At 31.4% G+C, this 26,662-nt stretch overlaps 2 protein-coding genes and 1 non-coding gene across 3 annotated transcripts; 2 read left to right on the top strand and 1 right to left on the bottom strand.

Annotated features, from left to right (window-relative positions):
• The first annotated feature begins 372 nt into the window (after positions 1-372).
• Positions 373-1,837, top strand: LOC21401755 (probable glutathione S-transferase parA). Its single transcript, XM_010096122.2, has 2 exons — positions 373-723; positions 1,303-1,837. The coding sequence occupies exons 1-2, from the start codon at positions 406-408 to the stop codon at positions 1,642-1,644; spliced, it is 660 nt and encodes a 219-aa protein (XP_010094424.1). The 5' UTR covers positions 373-405; the 3' UTR covers positions 1,645-1,837.
• Positions 1,838-3,323: 1,486 nt separating this feature from the next.
• On the top strand, positions 3,324-3,431 carry LOC112091229. The gene has a single exon (XR_002902046.1). It is a non-coding gene; the product is annotated as a small nucleolar RNA snoR100 (small nucleolar RNA).
• A 7,565-nt stretch (positions 3,432-10,996) lies between these two features.
• LOC21401756 (trans-cinnamate 4-monooxygenase) lies at positions 10,997-16,157 on the bottom strand. Its single transcript, XM_010096123.2, has 3 exons — positions 15,230-16,157; positions 14,995-15,128; positions 10,997-11,799 (listed from the first exon to the last, which is right to left on the bottom strand). The coding sequence occupies exons 1-3, from the start codon at positions 16,012-16,014 to the stop codon at positions 11,201-11,203; spliced, it is 1,518 nt and encodes a 505-aa protein (XP_010094425.1). The 5' UTR covers positions 16,015-16,157; the 3' UTR covers positions 10,997-11,200.
• Positions 16,158-26,662: the final 10,505 nt, after the last annotated feature.

A 26,662-nucleotide genomic window follows, 5' to 3' on the forward strand; every position in this document is an offset into this window, starting at 1 on the left:
ATATCTTTTAAATACAACTATCATATAATATAATACTCTATTCCGTAGCAACACGCGAATTTCATGCTCGTATCATCTAAAGGAAACAATAGTCAGAGTTGTGGTCTACAAGACAAAATTGTCTTAGTGCACTGAATGAATACATATATAATGACGTATATATATGCCCACGTTCTCTCCTCCTCTCCTCTACCAAAAATGTTAATTTACTAAATAACATTGAAAGAAACTAACAGTTGAAGCTCAAGCATAAGCGATGACGTAGTGAGCGAGTTTGAAAAACATACGGAACTTTGTTACTGTTGATAAACTATAACTATAAATACTTAAGAATCTGTGTACATTATTAGTACACAATCCCACAAAGTACTTTTAAGATTTGATCAGCCAAAATTAATAAGGAAAATGGAAGACAAAGTGGTGTTGTTGGATTTCTGGCCAAGCCTTTATGGAATGAGAGTGAGAATCGCCTTGGCCGAGAAAGGGGTCCAATATGAGGCCAAGGAAGAGAACATATTGTTGGAGAAAAGCCCTCAGCTTCTTGAGATGAACCCGGTTCACAAGAAGATCCCAGTTCTCATTCACAATGGTAAACCCGTTTGTGAATCTCTCAATATCGTTCGTTACATTGACGAAGTTTGGAACCACAATTCTCCTCTGCTTCCCTCTGACCCTTACCAAAAAGCCCAGGCCATGTTTTGGGCTGACTATATTGACAAAAAGGTTAGGATATGTACTTGTAGTTTCTTGGGTTTTTTTTCCTTTTTTTTTTTTTTTTTTTTTTTTTTTTTTTTTTTTTTTCTTTTTCACGTGAACTTTAACTGAATTGGCAAGTTGTTACTTGTTACATGAGCTTTTAATTGTGGTAAATTAACCTATAAATTTAATCAAATGTGGGTCTTAAATTAATAAATGAAGTGAAAAGTTTGAAGGAAACATCCTGATACGACTTGTGCCGGTTATTTTTGAATTTTTCAGTTTCTTTTTTAAACGAGCTTGTGTAAGGGTATTTCTATTAAAGTTTTAACAATTTATGATTTATTTATAGACTCTTTGTAATACTTATTCAAATAAAGAGTAACTTGTCTAAATTGAAAGTTTAAAAGTAACTTAACATTGGCAAAAGGTCAAGGAACAATGTACGAAATAAATAATTTATAACAATTGTAATCTATATTGCCTCAAAAGAATTATTTTGTTACATCTGAATTCATCCAAAAAAAATAACTGTTACATCTGAATTTATTATACATTACACTAAATCTAACATATGGTTTGTGGTGGGATGATGAAATATTGCAGATATTCATTCTTGTAAAGCAAGTGTTGAAAGCAAAAGGGGAAGAACAAGAGGCAACAAGGAAGGAGTTTATAGAGTGCTTGAAGACCGTAGAAGGAGAGCTTGGAGACAAGCGTTATTTTGGTGGCGAGAGATTTGGTTTCATCGATCTTGTACTGATTCCCATCACGACCAGGTTTTACTCCTTGGAAGTTTGTGCGAATCTCAGTATAGATTCGGAGTGTCCCAAGCTTATAGGTTGGGCCAAAAGATGCATAGAAAAGCAGAGTGTGGCAAAGTCACTCCCCGACCCTCATAAGATCTATGGTTATATTTTGCTTCTCAAGGAGAAATATTGGTTTTAGAGTAGCTTCACAAAATAAGAAGAACAATAGTATTCATCTTCATAGCATAAACCTCTATAGCTCATGGAAAGAGGGATCCACTTATTCATTTAATCTTATAGAGATGAATAGGAGTTCTCAAATAAGAAATACAAAAAAAAAAAAGTATCTATTACTTATATACTAGACCTACTAGTTCTAGTGAAATCAAACCGGGGGAAAAAATAAATAAAAGAAATGGTACTATTTTTTTTTTTTTTGACTATTTAGTTGAGTTTTTTGTTTGCTTATTGTTCATATGTTTTTATCATCACTGAGCTAATAAATGAAATGAGTTGCCTAAGACCTTTTGGACTAGAGACACTAGGGGGTTTTGGGTGGGGTGGAGTTTAGATTGGGGGTTGTAGGTTCAATCTTGTGTTGTATAAAATAAATAAATGAGTTTACACTTATGATTTGTGCCTTTTAATGGTTCATTCACTGCCAACCAAAGTTGTCCTTTCTCTTTCTATAATCTTGTGCTGCCCCTAATTGATGATTAAGGCCGTTAATCCTCGATGATGATTGTATTTTGCCATCCTTTAGCTTGAGTTTATTTCTTGTAGTTCGTGCTTTCTGGCGTGGTATTTTTTTTTTTTTTTTTTTATAGAGATTCTAATGCGGAGTACAAATATATGCATGTTATGTTCAGATTTAAATATATAACTTACAAGATTTTTTTCACTAAAAAAATGAACTATTGAAAAAGTTTTGTTTTCAGCACTTACAAAATGTCTCTTACACATTTTCTAACCTGATCTGATTTTGACAAGATTGAATGATCATAAACTAACTCTATTAGTAAGAAAACCTTACTTAAGAAAGTCCCAATAACTTATGTGATCAATTGTTTATTTTTCCGTAGTCATTATCACTTTTTTTTTCAGTCTATCATTCATTTTTTTTCAAAGGAATTCATTCATTCTTATTACAAGTTGTTTCAAGAATTTATGTTGTTTTATTTTTTATTTCTTTTTTAGGGGAAGTTGTTTTATTTATTTTCATTGTCCCGTTCGCAATTTTGTTCTCATTTGTATATATGATGTCGTCTTATTATATTTGTGTCGTTTCATTTGTCTTCTAGCTTTCTAGTTTATAGTTGTTACTTTTCTTTTTCATTCATGATTCTCCATTTTTTTTTGTTTTGTGTTTGTATATTACTATATGTGTTGTATGTGCGAGTGTTTTTCTTTTATTTTTTATTTTTTCGGAATGTTGTTTGTTGTTTTCCGTTTCTTGTCGTTCAAAAATTTTATTGTCGTGCTAGAAGTTTGTTGTCGTTGCATACTCCACTTGAATTGTGGGCTTTTAGACTTCGGGCCGTTGACCCATAAAACTAAATGGTGGTCCTGCTGTAAATTTGACAAATCAAAGATGGCGTTTTCGTACTCTTAACGCTGATGAAACACAAACCCTAGTTCTCCCCCTCCCTATAAATAAAGGATGAAGAAGAGTCTAAGCATCGTGGGGTGGCTGAGCTGACCAAATGTATTGTTAGGTGCTTTATTTTTTATATTAGATTTGTTCTTAAACGTCTCTGTTTCGTTTTTTGTTTTCCTTTTAATTGTTTAATCTTTTTTTTTTTTGTTCGATCCGAAAATGATTCATTTGATCAAATGAAATCCGTGCACAATAAGCCGATGCTCTGGAAGAGTAAAACTGGATGAAGGTAGCATGGTAGTGTGCACGGAAATGGAATTATGGGTGAACATGTCTGCTCTCTCTGACGCTTTCGCTTTGATTTGAGGGCCTGGTTCCTACCCACATCTTCAATTCTGTCTTTGCTCACAGTTTTTAGAGACCAATCTTTTTTTTTTTTTTTTTTGTGTTTTACTTTTTGCGAGAGGTTGTTTTTCTTGCAGTAGGTTATACCCTGAATTGTATTTTAGAAAATTCCAGCCTCCAAATAGAGGGCTGATCTTTTCTCCTCTTGAATAAATGCCTATGTAAAACACTTTTATAAAAAGCACATTATAATTAGCAGATTGCTCATTCGTTTTTTTTCTTTTTTACACAGAATCCAATACATATGATTATAAGAATTATTATTATGAGTCTGTTAAATTTTACGATCATTTTTAGTTTTCTTCCTCAATTTTAAAACTCTCATTTTATTTTTAAATTTTAAATTGTTTTTAAGCTTTTTTTTAACCTCTTTGATTAAAGAGTTTTGCAAATTAATTCCTCAATCTTTTAGTAATTTGCTTCTTAAATTTTTATATTCATTGCAATATCAGTCCAATTAAAAATGGAGTTAAAATTTTAAACGATATCTTTCATGTCAGAATTTAGTGAAGATAATTGTGATCTTTTTTCATCAAATTAAACTCCTTATACACATTATTAATGATTTCTTGTAAAAAAAATTAGAGGATTAATTCAATACAAAAAGATAAGAATTACCCTTATTTAACATTGTCAAAATTTTAAATTTGTTTTTCGTTAAATTAACAATACAATGAATTTTAAAGTTGTAGGGGTGAACTGCTAAGAAAAAAGTTTTGGGATCAATTTACTAAACTTGTAAAGTTAGGGGTGTCCATACAGATAGAGAGAAAAAAAAGAGTAATAGTCTTATGCTATTTTTGATTGATCCCTCAACTTTAAAAACTCTAATTTTGCTCTTTGAATTCTGAATTGTTACTAAGCTTTTTTTTTTCTTATACCTCAATTTTACGAGTTTGACAAATTAGTTTTTTAACTTTTTTTTTTGGGCAACTTATTTCTTAAACTTTAAAATTTATTATAATATTAATCAAATTAAACATGAAGTTAAAATTTTAGATGATATCTTCTACGTGAGTTTTTAAGAAGAATAATTTTACTTTTTTTTTACATTGAATTGAACCTTTTATACACACCATCAATGATTTTTTTTTTTTTTTGAAATTTGGGGACTCAATTTTTGTTTGAAAACTAGTTAACTCTAAATTTGAAAAAAGCTTTCGCTCATGACGTGCATATGAGTGAGGATCAATTTGATGCAAAAAATAAGAATTGCCCTCATTTAATACTCATGTGGAAGAAACTGATCATATTTTTAACTTTGCTTTTAGTTTAATCAACATCACAAGGAATTTTAAAGTTTAAGGGGTGAACTGACAAAAAAAAAGTTTAAAGACTAATTTAACAAACTCATAAAGTTAAAGAGGTGTCCATATAAAAAAGACTTGTCTCCACTTAACTTCTTATATTAGAATTTCTCTTAAATACAAATAGGAAAAAAAAGATTAATACAGTCATATGTTATTTCTGATTGAACACACTTAACCATTTTTTGATATGATTTTTACAAAAATTCTTACAAAAGGGCTTAAATGAGATTAATTTAAAATTGAGGGCACAAAATGAGAATTTTTAAAATTTAAGGGGTAAATTAAAAATGAATTTAAAATTCAAGTGGTACTAGTGATAATAATACAAATAATGAGCATACTTTCAAATTAAATATTCAATTACAGCAGCTAAATTTAAAATAAATTGCTGCAAAATGATCTTTAAAAAAATCATTTGTATTTGAGAGTCCATTTCTTTCTTGCTCGAGAAATTCGTGAATAAGAGCAAATATTTCCAAAATCTGTCTTAGTCTTCTACGAGAACTTAAGTTTTACACTATGTTTGGTAAAGAAGAAACGTAAAAGGTGGAGAGATTTTGGGAGAGAAAATAAAAAAAGTGAGTTGTTTGGTAAAAGAGAAAAAATGAGGGAAGAGAAATTATAAGGAAAAATAGTACTAAAGTCCAATAACAGTACATGACTCGAGGACACAAAACTACCCAAAAACCCAATGATACAATTGATAATGTTATGTTTTTTGTTGGCATTTATGGCAACAATGTTGAAGAAAATATTCAGCAATTCTGATTACTTATTTTGTAATTAAAATGTGTCAGATATAATTGAATTTCAAAAAAGATTCTATGAGATAAGTTTCAAAGATAGATGCGTCTATTGACACGTCAATAAATACTAGCACCACTCTTTATGTCACTCTTTTTATCACTCTTTAGGCCCGTTTAGTTCGCTGATTTGAGTTTTTAATTCGAGTTGAGATGTGACTTTATGTGAGAGCTTTTTACTGTAGTAAAAAAGTTAGATGTGATTGTTTGTGAAAGTTTTTTACTATAGAAAAACTCGAATTCTAAACTCGAATCAGCGAAATAAACGGGGCCTTTGCGTTCACAGTTTGACTCACAAATTTTATTAATATAATATATTATTATTTAAATGAAAAATTAGATAGTGAATGAAGTTAACGTGTCAAACAGTGAATGTAAAGAGTAACAAAAAAAATGATGTTAGTATTTCTCTTAATACCCTTCATTTTACCTTTTTTTTTTTTTTTTAAGAACCCTCATTTTACTTTTTACGCACATATTTTTATTAAATTTGTTATTTCTAAATTTCCTGTTAATAAAATTACTTTTTAAGATAATATTTTTTTATAAAAAAAATACTCATTCCACACCCTACCTTTTATATATATATATATATATATATATATATATATATATATATTACCTCATAATTAAAGAGACCGTGCATATATGGCCGATAGGTCTTATTCCACGTAAACATGCGAAGATTTTCTTAACCGTGAATATCATAATTACTTAGGTGATGAGTTTTTACTCTCTCGAAATTAACATTGTTCGGAAAAAAAAAATCAACCGTGAAGAAAAAACAGAATAATATAAAATTATGTTGTTGGTAACTAATGAAGAATATTGTAATTATGAGCTTGTGCAGATCAAAACAAAATTTATCAGAAAGATCTATTAAAACAAGACCTGTTAGAACGAGTTTTAAACAATAGTGTATTACAAGACGAGTAAATGCAAATCAAATTGAAGACCGTAAAACAAACTGAACGACTTAAATTCAAAAATTTGATGTATTAAAAAGAAGAGAAAATGAGACAAGTATCTCTTATAATATATGAGTTTTAAATTTTTATTTTTTATACTTGATTAAGATTTTTTAGTCAAAAAATTATATTAGCTAAAAGAAATGTAAATGATAAAAATATTAGAACAATGCATGCAAAGAGTGAGTTCACCGATTTTCTCTAAAAAGAATGTAAGGGGTAGATGAATTAGTTACCATTTGTTTTTCCAAATTTAATAACTATTTTTAACTTCTTTTTTTTTCACAATTTAGTAGAATTGACAAGGGAATAAATATGGTTGAAAAAGGAAATGGCTGTTTAATCTTTAAAAAAGAAAAGTAGGTGAAAAAGGGAAAAATAATTCAATTTAGTTTAAGAGACTTTTTTAAAATTTTAAGAGGGGTGTAATAAGTATAATTGAAGTGGTTTAAGAGCGGGTGTGTGAAAAGTAGATTAGGGAGGGAACGCACCCTCTAAAAAATGTGTTAGCTAAAATCATGAGGAGATAAAGTTGAATTTTTATGTGGATATCTACTGAGGATTTACTACAACTTTTAAAAATTTGAAAAGATTATATTTTATTTGGTCGAGCAAAAAAGTAAAAAGAAAATAACTACTAGTTTAATTAGAAATAAATTCGAGTTCTACTTGAATTTACTATTCAACTTTGAGAAGGAGTCTGTATGGATTGCTCTATATAAGTCATAAATCAGATGAAATTGATGGCTTTCTGAGGCATTTGTCTAAGAGGTCCACATTTAACGTTGTTTGAGAGAAGAATTTGCAGTGTTTGGAAGAAGACACTCTCGAGTGTTAAAGAGATTTCAATCAATCATCATTTTTTGGAAGAAGTAGTCATCTTCGGGAGAGGAAGATATGCGATTTGAAAGGAGTTTAAGTTAGCAAACATTAAAGATTAGTGGTGCTTATTGAAAAAGTTCATCAACTTGATTTTACATGAAAGCGACAAAATCAAGAAGGGAATCTTTGTTTATATAAGTCCGATTGGTATTTGTATTCGTTGAGACTTAATGAATTGTTCAATATTTGAACATAGTCTCGTGGATGCAAGTTTTTGCCGAACCATGTAAAATTTCCTAATTTTATTCTTTAATTTATGCTTTCGTTAAAATAATGTCACGCCCCCAAACCGGGGTTAGTGACTTAGATACTTGTTTAGAAACTTAAACCTGTTTAAGAGACTGATTAGCAAATAATGTTGCAAATATTTTAATTTTTCAAATCTAAAACATCCAGGTATTTCCAAACAAGCCCCCTGCATTCAAGAAGAATTTAATTTCAAGAAAGGTGGTGGAATTTCTAACCAAACCAGTTTAAAACCACGTTCCTGGTATCAAGTCAGGAATTTCCACATGTGTTTGGCATACATGAATATAAACAAAAGTAAATGTGACATCAACCACAGTTTAACAATATTTAATTTTACAATCCATAATCTTTTATACATGCCTTGAGATAAAAGATAAGAGGAAATATAACTCTTCACTTCCCGAGGTCAAGTCACGTCACCGGTAGTAGCTACCTACTCCGCACTACTCCTCGCGTCGCCTGGAGGGGTTTAATATATATTTGAAAACAAGAAAAGTGAGCGAAATGCCCAGTAAGATATAATTTTATAAAGCATTTAAAATAAAAATACTCACGGTCTGAAGATATACACCCGGAACCGGTCATCCCTTTTTAGAAAAGGAAATACTCACATAGTATAAAATGTATGTATAATGAAAGTGTGCAGCTCATCATACCACTAAACAAGAAGCGATAAAATGTATGTCTAGTGAAAAGTGCAGAGTCATAGTTCCACTAAACAAGAATTGAATCCGTACGGGTTTCGGGACCTGCCCCCAAGGATGCGATTCCCACATCCCGATCTCTGAGGCCACCATGCGTTGTATCATTCCTTAAAATATTTCATTTTAATAAATGATACTCTTTAAAATCTCATTTCTAAAATCATTGAAAAACTTAATAGCATTCTCATGCTATTTCTTTAAAATCATTTTCTTTAAACATATTTTGTTCTAAAACATTTTCATTGGCCAAAATAATTTATAATGAGACTAACAAGGATATGGACAAAAATATCCTACCTCTAAGATGTCAAACCTGGGCTAGCCTTCCGTTCTCCTAGCCTCCGCTTTCCTTAAAGCTTTAATACTTAATATTCTCCACTAGCTTTATCACAAAAGTAATATCTTAGGAAATATTTCTCATTCCTAAAACGAATTAAGTTCAATCATGTTTGATTATTTTCTATTAGTGTGCCTTGATTTAAATCCAAGTTTTACAAATGATTTTATAATTCAGTTTGAGAGTTCTTTAAAATTAGAATCTAATCCATAGGTTTGGTTTTCCTATTTAATTTTAGTTTAAAAACAAGTTTTTAAAGAAATTTTGACTGCATGCCGGCATAAATAGGAAAAATGCCAAACCTGTAATTCAAGTCCAACTTTAATATATATTCTCCAGAATCCATCAAAATCAGTTTCCAATCAATTAAACAAGTCCAATAATTAAAAATCCCCAAATTTCATTCAATTTCAACAACAATTGTTCAAATTCAAACCCTAACTCAAAATTATTCAAATCTAACTAAAATTAAACTTTCTCAAGCTTAAAATTCGAATCAAAGAGTGGGTTTCAAAGGATTTTACCTCAAATTAGTTGCTCAAGCTTTGTCTCCCTCAATTTCTCTGTTTTTCATTTTTTTTTGTTTTTTTTGTGGTGGTTCTCGGCCAAACTGCCGAGAGAGGGAGGGAGAGAGAGAAAGCAAGGGAGAGAGAGAGAGAACGCCGGCGGGAGAAAGCCCGGAGAAGGAGGTGGCCGGTGGTGGAAGAAAATAGAGAGAGAGAGGGGCTGGCGTTGGTGAGAACAGAGAAGAAGGAAGAAAAAAAAAAAGAAAGAGGGGGGGGCTGCACGGGAAGGGAGAGGGGGAAAAGAAAAAAAAGAAAAAGGAAAAAAAGAAAAGAAAAGGAAAAGAAAAAAAAAATGAAAAAAAGGAAAAATGCATAAAAATTTAAGTGTATTTTTAAAAAATTTTGAAGTAAAATTATAAATACTGAAAATAATTTAAAGTCCATTAATTAATTATAAAAATTAAATTAGACACACTAATAATTTATAATTTAATATAATTAAATATGTTTAATTCTAAAGCACGTTATAAATAAATAATTTGATATTTATTACATCCGGTAGATTGTCAAAAAAAACGGATCTTCCAAATAAAATAACCCATAACCACAAGTCATTTGACTCCTATATTTATTATTATTATTATTGTGCCCCTTAAAAAAAAAAAAAAAGAAAGAAAGAAATAAGAGCTGTAGTTGCACGATCACATCCATAATCTTGGGGCCCACGTGGAAAATTTCACTCAAGGAATTCAAACATGCCTTCTCCAATATTGGTCCCATTAATTGTACATCAATACTAATTTGCTAGATCACATGATAAACGAGAGCCGGAAGCTCTCTTCAGTCTTCAATTCTTCTTATTACCATACGCGTAGAGTGGTATGGCTCTCTGGAATTCGCATTTATAGATTAGCAGGCAACAACAAATGGTCCTCCATTTTCTTTTTTTTACCAAATGATACCAATTATAATTCTGATTGGAAGTTCCAGTTCTTCTGTTTTATGAGCATCAATTTAAGTAGTAATTTCTCCAAGGTGAAAACATAATCCTTACATGTTGGCAGCTTGTTTTTCGCTGAGTTAAAGCTTTGGTTATGTAAGAGTAAGTTGGCAGTATTTGCTCCATTGATCTAAAGTCTTGGTGACACACTGCTTGCAAACTTTTTTGCACTTTCATTCTAATATGAATGCGATTTTTTTGTTTCGGACATTATCCTTCTTCATTTAAACAAATCTAGGTCTTTCGTTATTTTAAAAGCTAAGACATAAGCAAAACCTATTACAATCTTCCTACTCATGGTACCACAAAAAGAAGACTGCAACAGTTTTACCTTTCTATTAGCAGAAAAAAAAAAAAAGAAGAAAAATCAGAAATACCATTTAATATGACAAAAAATATTACTTATATCACTTCACTAAAAAATAAATATAAGTAATTATTATTTAATTAATAAAAAAAAATAAAAAACTACAATGACACTTAATTATTTAGAGTATTAGTATAATAATAATTCTTCACAAAATTATGACAAACCATTTACTTTTTTGAAAGCGTATATTTTTTTTTTCGCATTAAGGTTTGATTTTTTGTTTGTCGTTTCTCTCATGATTTCATGTTATTAGTAACTATTGGTTTTCTCGTCATCCCTTGGGCGAAAAGTTTTAGTTTATGTGAAACAGAAAAAGCAGGGTACATTATAAAGTAACGAGATAGGACAATTAGAAGTCAACTGTGAAACATCCTGAATCTTAACCATATTTCTAATGTTTGCCACGAGGCTTGAAATTAGTTCAAACAACAAAATAAAGAAAAAACTTATCACTTATTGCAAACTTGATGATGTTCGATAAATTTACAGTCACAGCCCACATGTATGTCACATAATTCAATTTAACATTCAGCTCAAAATTATCTTCTTTCACTTGGAGAGAAATTCTTGGTTACAACCACACAAACATCAAAAACTAGGTCCGGCTGGGACATGTAAAATAATCTAAACCGACCTCGGCTTCAAGACAATGGTGGAGTGCTTTAATATGTGCAAGCTGAACTGTCCACCTTTCTCGGATGTGTCAATCTTAGACTGTCCTGCTGGCGGCAAGAGCTCAAAATTCTGCACCAAACGCCCCAAAGTAATGCCGAGAATTGGCAAGGCGAGGATGATTCCGGGGCAGCTCCTTCTGCCGACGCCGAAAGGAAGGTAGCGGAAGTCATTGCCATTGGCCTCGACCTTGGCTTCCTCCTGCAGGAAGCGCTCGGGGCGGAACTCCTCGGGGTTCTTCCAGTTGGCGGGGTTGTTGGCGAGCCACCAGGCGTTGACGAGGATCTTGCTCTCTGCGGGGATGTCGTAGCCGCCGAGCTTGGCGTCGTGGAGGTTCATGTGGGGGACAAGGAGAGGGATGGCCATGCGCAGCCGCAGGGTTTCCTTGATCACGGCCTGCAGGTAAGGCAGCTTGAGCATGTCTGGCTCGGTGATCTGCACGCCTCGTCCAAGGACAGTGTCTAGCTCATCACGCAACTTCCTTTGAATTTCTGGATGGTTCACTAGCTCGGCAATGCCCCACTCGATTGACCATAGAGTTGTCTCAATTGCTGTTTTCGTCACAATGATTGACAACAACAACAAAAAAATCTTAGTTAGCTAGCTAGCACTTGATACTTCAAAATCATGAAAACTTAACAAAAGGTGCTGTTTTTTGCAAGTGATCACTTTATTTCGGCGTGTGCGATATTTGGAAAGGTTCAAAAATGGTGGAAACCTCACCATGAATCATACTGTGGCCGGAACTACAGTACGACCGAATTTTTTTGTTATTATTGTACCATTGAAATTTAAGTTGCTTTTATTACGTGGAACCAAAAGGAAAACAATTGACTTTCAAATGTTTCCACGGTTGATTTGGTGTTGGTGGTACTTTAAAGCGTCTCTCAATATAATCACATACCAGTCCCAGAAGTCTAAAAATGTTTGGTAAAGGTTGAGAAACAGAAGGCGGTTGCTTGTTTTTTATAATAAAATATGCAGTGAACCAAAAGCATTAATGATGGAGTGGATTTCTATAGCCGTAAAGGGATCCCTGACCTATGTATTACATTGCAAGCAACCTTATAATAATACATGTATGATCTATGAAGCCAATATTTAGTTCGTAACAATGAACGTAATTGTCCCACTTTGGTTAGTGGGCTTGTAGTGCTCAAAACTCATAGATATCCTTGTTCTCGTTCCTATCTACCTACCCCAAGGCACAAATCACCGAACCTTGTGGGATGTTTGTTTCAAGAGTTCATTTCTGATTCTAAATCATGATTTTTTATTCTCTATAGTGTTTTTCTCTCACAAAAAAATTAAATTTTAAAAATTAAAATCATAAATAAGAACCAAACGTCCTATAAGAGGTTCAGGGAATTCATTACCATTACGGACAGAAATGGAAAAACGTGTCAAACAAAACTTGTGTAAAACCGAGGTAAAGAATAGGTGGGGATAAGCTTATAATATCTTGTGGGCTAGGCAAAAATGAGAGTTTCTCCGGTAGAATAAAAAAAATAAACTACTAATAATTTTTTTATTTTTAACTGATAGATCTATATATTTTAATGTGATTTTAATTAAATTTAATATTTAAAAATTAATTCTATCGATAAAGAGGTCCTACAAAAGAAATCTCAAAAAATTATTTGATTTCAACAAATTATTTCCTCCATGGTTAGTACGAGTTGAAAAGGGTGGGAAAGAAAGACTGAAAGGAAGCAAGGAAGGGTGATGACGAGGGGAATTAGAATCCTAAAGGATTAACTTCACGTGGTAGGACGCCAAAAGGAAAAGTCAGTTACACCTAACTCCTAAGTTGAGAAAAACTACCTAAGCTTTTTGATATATTAATTTCAGTCATTTATTAAATAATTTTTCTGGGGACTATAAAATACATAAAATACTGGGTGCTGCAAGTTGCTTATTTTAATATTTAGTAGATTACTGGATATACGCGATCATCTTATCCCATCCATAATTGAAGGGTAAAACATCATATCTTATGAACAACTACATGAAAGTACGCAACTTATAGTGCATAAAGTGTGATATTCAAACTCCATAATTCGGTGAGCAATATCTGAGTTTGGTCTGCAGAAGATTTTGCAAAGAAAAAATGGGACTCGAGTCACTGGACTGCTCATAATGACAACTGTTTTTGAGCTACAGATGTCCCCAAAGAGAATTGTGCCAAACTTCTTTTATTTTTATTTTTTTTTCTTTTCAGGAGGAGAGAGGAATTGACACCCTTTTATGTGCCCCTTTCATGTACTTTTTAATAAATATCATGTAACGTCGTTAAAATAGTCCGTCAAAATTTCAGATTGTATCAATTAAAACGTTTGACAGTTATTTAACGTATAGTCCGAGCAGGGAGAGGGCTTTTAAAGGCTGTACAGAGGAGGGAGAGAATCAGAAATGTTTCCTTTTCCCTTTTCAAAAGGCAGTGTGCCCGAAAGCCCAAACCCAATCCAATTTTTACCTCACCAATTGCGGAAAAGTAAGAGGGTGTTTGGTAGAGGGATTCGTTTCCTGATTCGAATAATAATTCATGATTCGTTATAATATTTTTTCTCATAAAAAATTCACGTAAATCAAAAATTATTCGAATCACATGATTTGAATTTTCCAACCAAACGTCCTCTAAATCAGATTGCCAACCAAATAAAAAAATATATATCCTGATTGGTCAAAACGCCCACTAGACATAAGAGCCTTTTTTCTATTGGGAAATCTCCTCTTTTTCTTTTTCTTTTTTTGATAAAAAGTAAACGCCCTTTTACAAATAATAATGAAGTATGGAACCTGTTCTCGAGTCAGTAGTTGTAATGTTTGTAAAGAACAACTTTAACTCTCCCGATAATGTAAAAATATAAATAAATAAAAATTCAATAGTGTATTTACAAATCTTAGTTCAAATATTTTGATAATTTTTAGTTTTAATGTAATATAATAGTTTAGAATTGCATAATATTAACGATGATTTTTTTTTTTAATTCCCATCCATGGAATCTAGCATGAAAATAGCACTTTCATTAAAAAAAATGCTTGAAGGAGCATAGTGATATCTATGATTTCCACAGGAAGGAATAGGATGCTTAAATTAATAATAAATAAAATTTTCTATTTTCTACGTTGTTTGGACGCACTAGTGCATTAAATATACTTAAATAATTAGGTAGAAAAATTTAAACACAGGAGAATAAGTATTTTGGCAGCTATAAATAAAACCTTTTTTTTTCTGAGATTGCCAATCATGCCTGTGCGCAACATAAATAAAAGGTTCTACCAAAAAAAAATCATAAATAAAAGCTTTTCTACTAAGAAAAAAAAAACAAAACATTAAAGAAACGTACCATATATCCTCAACAATTAAAATTAACATCCTAAAGGCGAGTCTTTTAAAGGTAATGCACATTTATGGTCCATCCGTTTCTATATTTATCATGTCATGTTGCGTAACACATCCAACAAGGTCTGAAGATTTTATTATCAATATGTAGATGTAATTTTTACCTCAAATGTTCATTTCTTTATCGTTTCCAATAATATAAAAGTCAGTGTACTTTCCAATAATAATTATTGTTTTCTATAAAATGAACCATTAACCTCCAAGACAAAACTACCCTTCCTATTTTCAATATTCGATCAAGAAAACATTAACCTTATTGGAGGGCATATCAGTAAATAACCAACCATAATAAGACTAACAAAATAAAAACAAGTGTAAATTAGGAACAGAAACCACTTACCGGCAACGTTGATGTTCTCAACAATGTAAAGAACATTGTCCTCGTTGATCTCTCCCTTCTGCTGAGCTTCCAAAATATGGTCAATCGCGCATTTCAATCCTTCATTATCCGTGCTCTTCGGGCTCGACAACTTCCTGTTCATAATAACAATCCCAAAACGACATCAAAAATAAAACCAAAATAAACAAATGAATACGACAATAAAAAAAATAAAAAATAAAAAAAAAAGACATACTTCCTCTCATCAACGAAGTAATCCTTAAAGAGCTTAAGCCTATTCTCCTTGACTTCCTTACAGATCTTCAAGTATCCCCTAAGGAAAGGCCTCAAGATTGGAATAAAATCTCCATAGTTATACTCAAAGCTCTGAGCCAAACGACTTCTCTCACCATTCAAAGCCTTGAGCTTGTTAAACAAGGGGTCTTCCTCGCTGTCAAATCTTCGGTCGAACATGATTCTGTACATGTTGTTGTACATCATGAGCTGCAACCGCCTCCTCAAAACGATGCCGTTTCTGGCCGCCTCGGGGTTCTTCTTCACGTCCTCCACCACGCTCGCAGCCTCCGACTCCCACCCGTACCGGTACTGCTGGACCACCTTGTTGGTGAAGAAAGGGACGGTCATGATCCGCCTCATCTTCCTCCAGTGCTCACCGTACACCGTGAACACCATATCCTGGCCCTTCCCGGTGAAGATATCAAACACGACGTTTCGGGTTCTCGACCCGAACTCGACCCCCTGAGTGTGGAGCACCTCCTTGGCAAGCTCCGGCGATGATACGATCACGAGGTTTCGCTGCCCCATTCGGAGGAGGAAGATGTCGCCGAATTTCTTCGCCAGATCGGTCAGGTTCCGGTGGTTAAGGTCGTCGCCGACTTGGAGCCAGTTTCCGAATACCGGCACGGGGATGGGCCCAGGCGGGAGCTTGAACCGCTTCCCGCGGAGCTTGGAGATCACGATGGCGACTATTACTGCTGCAAAAAGGCCCAGAAGGGTCTTCTCCAGCAGGAGGAGATCCATGGCTGCCTACGAACGAATGAGGAGAGAGAAAGTGAAGAGACAGAGCAAAACAGAAGTTTGAGTTTTTTTCCTTCCCTGGTGGATGGGTTATAGGTGACGGGTTTTTATAAGCGGTTGTGTGTCATATTAAATTATATATATATGTGTGTGTGTATGTATGTGTGTGTGTGTATATATATATATATATATATATATATATATATAAAGACGGCTGAGAACGTTAGGTGAATCGTGTGGTGGAAATGGTGTGGGTGTGATGACTGATGAGGGTGGGATCGTGGAGTGGGTAAGAACAAGACCATCAGGCTGTTACTTGACGGCGTTAGGTGTCTGACGGCGACTTTTTTTTTTTTTTTTTTTGGGTCGGAGAATGTTAGAAGAGGAGTGTAAGAAATTGGGCATTTTAAGGGAGTAGGTAAGATGGAAGGGGGTTGGTGGGCGAAAATGTGTCAAATATTAGGTTCTGCTTCCGCATCATCCGTACGCCACCACTTTTGCCACCACGTTTCTCACCACTCGATTTGCGTTACGTCATAAATTGCTTTCATTTGTGGTGGTGATCGTCTGGGGAGGAGTTGACAATTCATAAACGTGCAATCTTGATAGTTTCTTGGTTGAAAATGAATTATTTACATGTTACTCTTGTGGTCACCACAACACTGAATCCTTTGCCTTTTCTTTCTTTTTTTTTTTTTTTTCTTTTCAATGTGTTATTAATTAACTAAGATCGAAAACAGAATCATTTAATGTTTTTTTATTTCCTTTTTTGTTCAGCAACGTATATTTGTTTATTGAAGAATGGTTGTGATGTGATTCCACCCGTTCGATTACTTGATTTGCGTGGCTTCACGTGAACCTTCAACTCTGCTGCATGAAATATAGGCCTCGTTCATTTCACCGATTCGAGTTTTCAGTTTTAGGTTTCTACAGTAAAAAATTTTCAAAAAATATCACATCTAACTTTTTTTGTTACAGTCAAAAACTCTCACAAAATGTTATATCTCAATTCGAATTAAAAATTTAAATCCGTAAAGTGAACGAGGCCATAATAATGAGCCCACAACTCGTAAATGATACACCGAAAATTGTTCTCCAGCACTCAGCTGAGTTTTTCCAAATATTCTCTTAAGAAAAAAGAGAGAGAAATTGATTGCGAATTTTCCAAAAAGAAAAAAATAAAAACTAAATATGACAGTTTCTAGTTTCACCTTAGAAAAGGAAGTTACCAAATACAAATGCTGAGGTTGCGGCTGGAGGGCACGAAGTATGAACTGGTGGGTCCACCAGATTTGTTTGTGTGGTATGTGGTTAAATGACATAGGACAAATTATACAATTACCTTTCGAACTATAGGCCAAATGCTCTTCAAATTTTAATTTATAACATTCATTTTTTCCTTTCTATTAAAATTTTGACAGAAAATAATATGTGGCCCTCATTTACAATAAGAGTAATAGAATTAAAAGTACAATTACAAAATTGCCTATAAAATGATGTGCAATTATACAGTATTTTTTTTATACCTCTCAACTTTCTCATTTATCAGAGATGGAATCTCACCACATGTTAAAACCTATTTCCTAAATTAATCTATAGCAAACGAAGCATTAAATGAGCAGAAGATCTTGATTTTTATAAGCTTGTTCAATGTGAAATTGATGAAACACTAGCTTTTCTTTTTTAGACGAGAGGACAAAGATTCGAAGGGACAAAAAGGTCGGGCTGCCATTTATCTCTAACAATAAAGTAGATGTTTATTTTATAGATTCAGAATCATTTTTAATTTACGTGTGTTTTTTATAGGAAAAAATACTGTAACAAACTACAAATTATTATTCGAATCATAGCACGAATCCACCAACTAAACGCACTGAAAGTTAAAATATGGATTCGTTCGTTTTTGCTTCTTTTTTTTTCCAGTGGTTCTTAGATCTAAACAAACCCATCTTACAAATTACATTCGAATTCATCCCATAACCTTCAAATTAGAAATTCTCAATTTGCATCGCGACCGTCATGACAATGGAGGTCGACCCAAGCGGGTGCCCTCCTCCCATGCGCTTCGCGGCGCCTTGCCTTGCCTTTGGGTGGCGATGGGTTGGAGTTGTTGGGGACTCCATCACCGTGGTCGTGGCCATCGTTGGTGTGAACGAAGGGGTACTGTTTGACGATAAGGAACAAGACTGTCAAGGAGATGATTTTTTTTATTAAAAAAAAAAATTGCATTTAAATTTTTCTGGTTTGGACCTTTCTTTTTTTTTTTTTTTTTTTTTTTTTTTTTTTGTGTTGTTTTTTTTTTTTTTCTGTTACAATTCGGTGTTCTTTCGGGAGAAGCTCATAACATGTTTAAAGAAAGGAATGTAAAGGTAATGAATTTTACCACTAGTTCTTTAAAGATATTGTATTGCATATCTGTTATATCCTTCTTCAACTTGAGAAAATATTGATAATGAGCGTACAAATGAATCAAATTCGTCATTAAAAAAACTGAATGTTGCATCTATTATTGCTTTTACTAAAATGCCCTCAATTTTGTTAAAATTTTAACATAAGGGTAAAATTTATAAGAGTTTTAAGGCCTCGTTCGTTTCGCTGATTCGAGTTTTGCTACAGTCAAAAGCTCTCACAAACAATCACATCTAACTTTTTTGCTCTCACATACAATCACATCTCAACTCAAATTCTAAACTCGAATCATCGAAACGAACGAGACCTAAAATTTAAAAATAATGGATGTTATAAATTAAAGTTCGGAGAGTGTTTTATAGTAAGGCTTATAGTTCGACGTGCAACTTTGTAATTTGTCTAATGATATAATAAAAGAGAATAACTTTTTTTATACCCTATACCCGGCTGACCGGGACCCTACTCACTCATATAATTGTGGGGTTCACATGAGTCTTATAAATGGACTCTATCACTATAGAAATGATTGGCCCGGACCTAATGGGACTCTTTAGTATTGCTCAATAATATTATGTTTGGTAAGAGGGAGAGAACATAAGATGGAAAGAAAAAAGACGAGGAATAGAAAATAAGAATGGCGATAAAGAAAATGATTTTCTTTTGTTTTTGTTGGTTTGGTATGAAAGAAGAAAAAGAAAATGAGTTAGTGTATAATAACTATTTGAGATATTCTCTAATACGTCAACATACCGATAGGTTAGGTTTTTTAACCGTTGGATCCAACGGTTATAAAAACCTAACATATTGATACACTAGGCGTACCAGAGAATCTCCCTAACTATTTTATATATTTAAAATTATAATGTTAATCTATAATTGTGGTTAAAAAAGTAATTTCATCTTGTTATAAAAGTGAAAATTTTCCCTTCTAAAATCTCTTTATTGTGGAAACATAAAATATGGTAGTCCCACTTGCACTATTTTCCCTTCTAATTTCTCTCCCCTCTTTTATCTCTCCTACCAAACAACCTATTTAGCAATTTTATCTTCTAAAATCTATCCACATTCTTCCTTTCTTTCACTTTTTATCCCTACCAAACATACGTCGGATGATCAAATACAACTCCTTGTTAATTGGGGCACACTGAAAAGTTTTAGGGTCCTATATGTAAATATGTATAAAAATTTGAGACAAATGTTTTTAAGAATTTACTTTTTGTCTCGCAAATTTTAAAATAATATAATTTTGTCCCAATTTTCAAAATTTTTACGTAAAGACCCCTAACCTTATCAACACATTACCAAAACTAGGAATAGATTAGAAAATTTAATCATATGCTTTCCTACACCCTCCACCCTCCATTCCTTCCAATCCCCTAAAACTATCCTATCAAATGTTGTTCTATCTTGCATGGTAAACAAGCCTTGTATGCATAATACAACTGTAGCAATATTTTAATATCGTATCTAATTATATTTTACTAGTTTATACATTTGATTTGGTAGTTCGTAGTTTCTTATGTCAATGCTATATTTGGAACCAAAAGATATGAAAAGTGACTATTATATTTTGTGATCAAATGGATAATGCTATTACAAATGTTATGTCTACTTTTTTCATAATTATTAAGTTTTAGAAGTTATAAAAGTAAATTTTTTTTAATTTTCAAATAATCCGAAAATAAATTATCATTGTGATAATTAAATCAAAAGGAGGATATATACATATATATAAATATATATTATATATAAACTAATACCAATTAAATGCTAAAATCTATCATGTTTAGTATGTAAAATTTAGTAGCAAATATCGCATATGTTAAATTTAGCGGAAAAAAAAAACATTACATTGCATAAGGATTTTCCTTCTCAAATATTAAACTTTGAGATTATCACGTTAGTTTTGTAACATTTTTATTGCAAATGTAAATACTAATATCATGTTGTATTTGACACTAAAAAGTATGAAAATGAAATATATATTTGATGTTATTATGAAAATGAAATATATATTTGATGTTATTCTATTTTGTGCTCAAATATATAATTTTTATTTCAAATGTTAGATACACTTTTTTTTAGAATAAGAGTCTTTCTATGGTAAGGCCTCTTATCGGTGGTCTACACCAGTTGGATTAGGTGAAAAAATTAAATCAAAATGAAAAAGTATGTAGAACAAATAGTTTATATCACAAATTTAATGATTAAAAAAAACTTACAGATAGTTTAATTTTTTCAAGCCATATAATAGAAATCTCTTTAAAATAAATTTAAAATCATAATATTGTAATGATTAAATGAAAGGTTAAGACAACAGCCAACAACAATTAAATGCCAAAATTTGATGTAGTTTTATTTGGTGCTAAATTTATTACTAAATATAGCATAAGCCAAATTTAGTACCAAAAATAGTATTACACTAGAATTTTTTTATTACGTATATTAAATAAAGTAGAAGCATTTACATTAAAATATTACGTCGTTCCTGCCAATATTTCTCCTGAGAATCCAACTTTGTATGTTAGAGTAGTTTAACTGGATGTTATTATTCTAGAAGATTAATCAAAATCAATTTTTTATTAATTTCAGCTGCAATTCTTTTCATGATTTTATTTTTCAGAAAAATAATATTCATGGTCCTTTAATAAGGATCAATCATAAAAAATATATATTTTATAAAAAATAGTAATAGAAAAAAAAAAAACAATGATCTATTTTACCCGGTCTGGATTTAGGAAAACGAAAGGCGTCTAGGCCTCAGTTCCTCACCAAGCTGCTTATGCGAATAGAGTATTTGCAATTCTTTAGCCTTGTTTGACGTTTGATTGTAAGTTTATAGGTCCATAGATTAGGTAATAACTCAGCCAATGAGCAAGTTGAAAAGGAAATATTTATAGGTGTGTTTTAATGTATACTTTAATATATATATATATATATATATATACACACACACACTAGTGATATCACGCGCGGATTTAAGACATTGGTTAAATAAATTGTTGAAAAAGAAAAAAAAAAGAAAGATTTAAAGCAAAAAGTAATGAAAAAAACCTAAAAAGTTTAAAAGCCCGAAAGTAGTAAAAAGAAAAAAAGTTTCACTTGAAGACAGGGAAAATTTTTTTTGCGGAATATTTTGCAAATACTAACGGATAAACTTATCCTCTTTCAATAATGTAATAAGGATCAGCAAAGTGCTTCCTACATTAGTTTAAAAAACCGTTAAATTTTGGATTATTTCTCTGCTTATAACAGACGATTCTTTACAATGAAGCAAAAGCAGATTGCAGCTAAACAAAAATAATGACAACATGTGAAGATTCTTCATTTTAGTGTCTGTAGACCATCAATTTCCTGTTATGACAATAATTTGAAAACCAATGCTTAGACATATTGAGCATTTTTCAACTTGATATGGAAAATCAAAGTCCTTTGCTTTCGTTTTCAATTCATCATAGAAAATAATGAAGAATAGGACGTGCAATGCATCCACTCTCTTCCAAAATACAAATAAACAACAACTGTAGAATGGTTCAAGTAAGCTAGCAAACGTTCATGATCAAGAAAAGAGTAAGTGCCCAAAAATAAAAGCTATCAATCTTTAAAAATAAAAAGTCAACTAGAGGGAAAAGCGTACTATTGATTCTGTACTTCTTGATGAGGTTGAACATTTGATCCATGATTAAAGAGACGTTTGGTTGGTGGATTCATACCATGATTTGAATTATGATTCATAATTCGCTACAGTGTTTTCTCTTACAAAAAATACACATAAATTAAAAATAGTTATAATCTCTTGAACCAAACGTCTCATTTTCAAACTCCCTCCTCATGACTCAGTCAATGTGACATGTACGAAAAGTCAAAACACATGAAGTGAGAAAAAAAATCTTATATTTTTCTATTGAATATGGAGAAAGACTCTATCGCTCTGTCTTGACCTCCAGATCTGAATCATGTTTCATAATTTTTACATATATATATTTTATATTTTAATGTAATTTTAATCAAATTTAATAATAAAATAAAATCATTTTGTTACTTGTTATATTGAAACATGTTATTGGTATTTTTTTATCTTTAATAATATTAAAATGATATTTCAATGTTTTAAAAAATGTTTGTTTAGTATTTTAAGGTTAATTTTTAAGATGTAAAATATTTCTACTTAATATGTAAATTTATTTTTACAAATGATTTTATACCTCAATGACTCTAAAAGCATGAATTAAGCTCGAAAAATAAAACGGACATGTACAAAGTAAGGCAGTAAACGCATATCAAAATAAATCCACACATACGGCAGTGATCTATCATCTATGAAACATAATTAAGAAGTAAAGCCAAAAAAAAAAAGCCCCCTTTTATTTTCGGCTTTCCGTACCCTTCCGCCAAAAACTGACGTTAAATTTAACGGCATTTGTTTAATAAATTGGTAATGAATATGTCTGACTTTTACCCAAAAAAAAAAAAGAACATGTCTGACTTCTTATTCTTGTGCTTGACGAGACGTTATGGCTCCCAGCCTCCCACATGCTATCTACCCCGGTACGCCAAAGCTCTATCTTTCGCGTTGATTTTTAAGAAAAAGATTATATTTTCTATTTTCTTGAAAGCTAACTTATTATTATTATTTTTTAAATTTGGTTTGATGGAAATTAATCTGTCTTCTTCACGCTGCTTTCATCTTACACTTTCGACAACCAAGTCTTTGCTTGATTATCCTATTTATTTATGTTTTCTTATAGATATACTTGGATTGAATTGCTGACTTGGCCATTCTTGCTTTCTTGTCCCACGTCATTGAAGGAAAAAGAAATGCGAGCTAGGATGCAGCCAAAACTGTGTTCCATGATCAGCTAAAAAAAGAAAAACAAAATAAAATACATCATTGAATGAAAAATGTTAACCTTATCAGTTTTTTAAAAGGAAAAATATATTTCAAAGTTGAGAAAGTCAATACAAACACCAATTCATAAGCAATGAATGCTTAGGCATTCACCAATTCGAGTTTTTAATTATAATTTTATTACAGTTAAAAGTTTTTATAAAAAAATCACATTTAATTTTTCTATTACAGTAAAAAATTCTCACGTAAAATCACATATCAACTCAAATTAAAAATTTAAATTAACGAATTAAACGAAATTAGAGAAAAATAATGTGTATTGGGTATTTCTGTTCATCCTGAACCAGGCCTAAGAGATGACTTAGGATTAGAGGAGGTGGAGCCCATAACCCCTCTAATCCCAAATCATCTCAACTCGAGATGAATATAAACGACAAGTGGTATCATTTTTGTCTAAGTACCGAATTTGTGGTTCACCTCTAATTTTCTCTTAAAAATTAAGGCCAAGAGAATATATACATCTATCTCTTAGAAAAGAATATATACATATATGTATATATATGTATATATATATATGAGGAATAGGTCTGGATAACATTGGGTACTCCACACGTGCCGGAAGGAACTGACTTTAGGCCCCGTTCATTTCACTGATTCGAGTTTAGAATTCGAGTTTTACTACAGTAAAAAACTCTCACAAACAATCACATCTAACTTTTTTACTACAGTAAAAAGCTCTCATATAAAATCACATCTCAACTCAAATCAGCAAACTAAACGGGCTTTTTATCTGAGTGTTGATCCAAATTCTCAAAAGTCACGTTATCCATGTACTTAAATTTACAATGTAAAAAAATAATTTGCAATCGTACTTGCTTGAACATCTGTTGTCCAAACTGGGATTGCAAGATTTATTGCATCTAGCACGTTTATCTTCTCTGGATTTGAGATCCCAATTTCATAACCCTCTAAAAGTTTTGAATAAAATCAGTGGCCATAATGCATCTTAAAAGCTCGTGTGTGTGATACATAATATAATGACAATTCGTAATTCAGTAATTAGGTAATATTCGTATAATCACAATACACAATATTAAGTTTAATGTTTTGATTAAAAAAAGTAAATTAAATTTTTATTAATTAATGTTTAAATTCATAAAGTATTAATTTATTGATTTAATAATATTTCGAGCAATTAATAAATTATCATGATTTTAAGGCATTAATTTATAGAAGTTTAACTGCAGAAGCAAATGGTCCCCACCCTCATGTAGGTGCAAACGGAGCAGCTGAAAAGTCTCTAATATTTTGATTTTACTCTTAAAAGTGTTTAGATCTTGATTTTACCCTTTTATTTTTTATTAATACATTTTTTAATCAAATAACTATGTTAATAAAAAAGTACTAAAAGTAAGTGATAAAATTAAAGACTAACGCACTTTTTAAGAGCAAATTTAACAATTTTCTATATAATTAATAATGAAGCTAATTAATCATCTAAAATTCTTGGAAAAAGAAAAGCCCAATCCGGGAAATGAATATAATCTAACGAATTTCAAAGCAAATATAAAGAGAGAGAAGACAGAGACAAAATCAACCTTTAAGTTATGAGACGAGTTCCAAGGCTTACCTACTACCGTTGAAAAGGATGTGGTGGGACAATGTAGCAGCGCAACACCTACCTCTTCCAACTAAGCCACCACCATCACCACAACCACAACAGCGTCAATCTGCTCAAAACTCAAGCCTACCTCCTAAGTCCCACCACTCCAGAATTTTCTAACTAAGTTCATCCACGTGACCGCCTTGTCGCTTGCATTAGCATATATTGATGGCAACAACAACTTGTGTTCGTACTTTCTATTTTTTTTTAAGAGAAATAGTAGGAAATAGGTCAATATGAAAAGCTTAAGAAAATATATATGTCATTTTTTAGTTATAGAAATTAATAGGCCATAACTTGTCAAGTTATGGTTAATAACCAGATAAGTTATGGATAAACTTGTCAAGTTATGGTTCATAACCAAATAAGTTATGGACAATAACTTGTCAAGTTATGGCTCATAACCAGACAAGTTATAGACGGAAACAGTAATTTGGCATATTTATTAACTTATGTAAATTATTGGCCTATTAATTTTAATTCATCTCAAATCTTAGCCTATTCTATTCTTTCATCCTTTTTTTAATGAGTTATCTTGTTTCTTTTCGTTTTCTTAAATAACTACTAGAGTTATCTTGAAAGTTTGGGCCTAGTCCAAATTTAAGAATTTTAGGTCTACTAGGGGGCGTTTGGTATGCGGGAATCAGTAGGAATCATATTCCCAGAAAAGTGATGGAGGATAATATAATTCTTAGGAATAATACATTACTGTGTTTGGTTCCACACAGGAATCTTTTTCAAATTCTCAGAAATATTACATTATTGTGTTTGGTTGTTCACATAGAAGAAGATCTTTATTAATAAATAAAAAAATTAATAAAAATAATAAAATAATAATAATATAATAATAATATAATAATAATAAATAAAATAATAATATTATTAATATTAATATAATAATAATATTATTAAAATAATATTAATAAAAAAATAATAATATTTATTATTATTATTTTAATAATAATATTATTATATTAATATTAATAATATGAATATATTAATAATATTATTTTATTTATTTATTATTATTATATTAATATTAATATTTTATTATATTATTTTTAATAATAATAATAATATTATTAAATATAATAATAATAATAATAATAATAATAATTATTATTATTATTATTATAAATATAATAATAATTATTATTATAATAAGATTCCCATGATTTTGAGATTCCTGAGAATTTGAATAACACCATGTTGGGTGGTATTCAGATTACCTTAAAATGAGGGAAAGTGAATCCCATGGTAATCACTTTACTGGGAATCTAAATATTATAATTCTTGTACCAAACATGGTAATATTACAGATTCTCATTCCCATCCTTAAGATTACTACATACCAAACGCCCCCTAGAGTTATCTTGAAAGTTTGAGCCTAGTCCAAATTTAAGAAGGGAGAAAAAAAGAAATATATCAAGACTTGAGATGAATTAAAATTAATAGACCAATAGTTTACATAAGTTAATAAATAGGCCAAATTACTGTTTTCGTCCATAACTTGTCTGGTTATAAACCATAACTTGACAAGTTATTCACAATTTTTGTCCATAACTTGTCTGGCTATGAACTATAATTTGATAAGTTTGTCCATAACTTATCTGGTTATAAACCATAACTTGACAAATTATGGCCTATTAATTTCTATAACTAAAAATTAGCCTATATACTTTCTTAAGGTTTTCATATTGGCATATTTTCTACTATTTTCCATTTAAGAA

This window comes from Morus notabilis, unplaced genomic scaffold (assembly GCF_000414095.1).
Source record: "Morus notabilis unplaced genomic scaffold, ASM41409v2 Scaffold227, whole genome shotgun sequence".
Taxonomy (NCBI): Eukaryota; Viridiplantae; Streptophyta; class Magnoliopsida; order Rosales; family Moraceae; genus Morus; species Morus notabilis.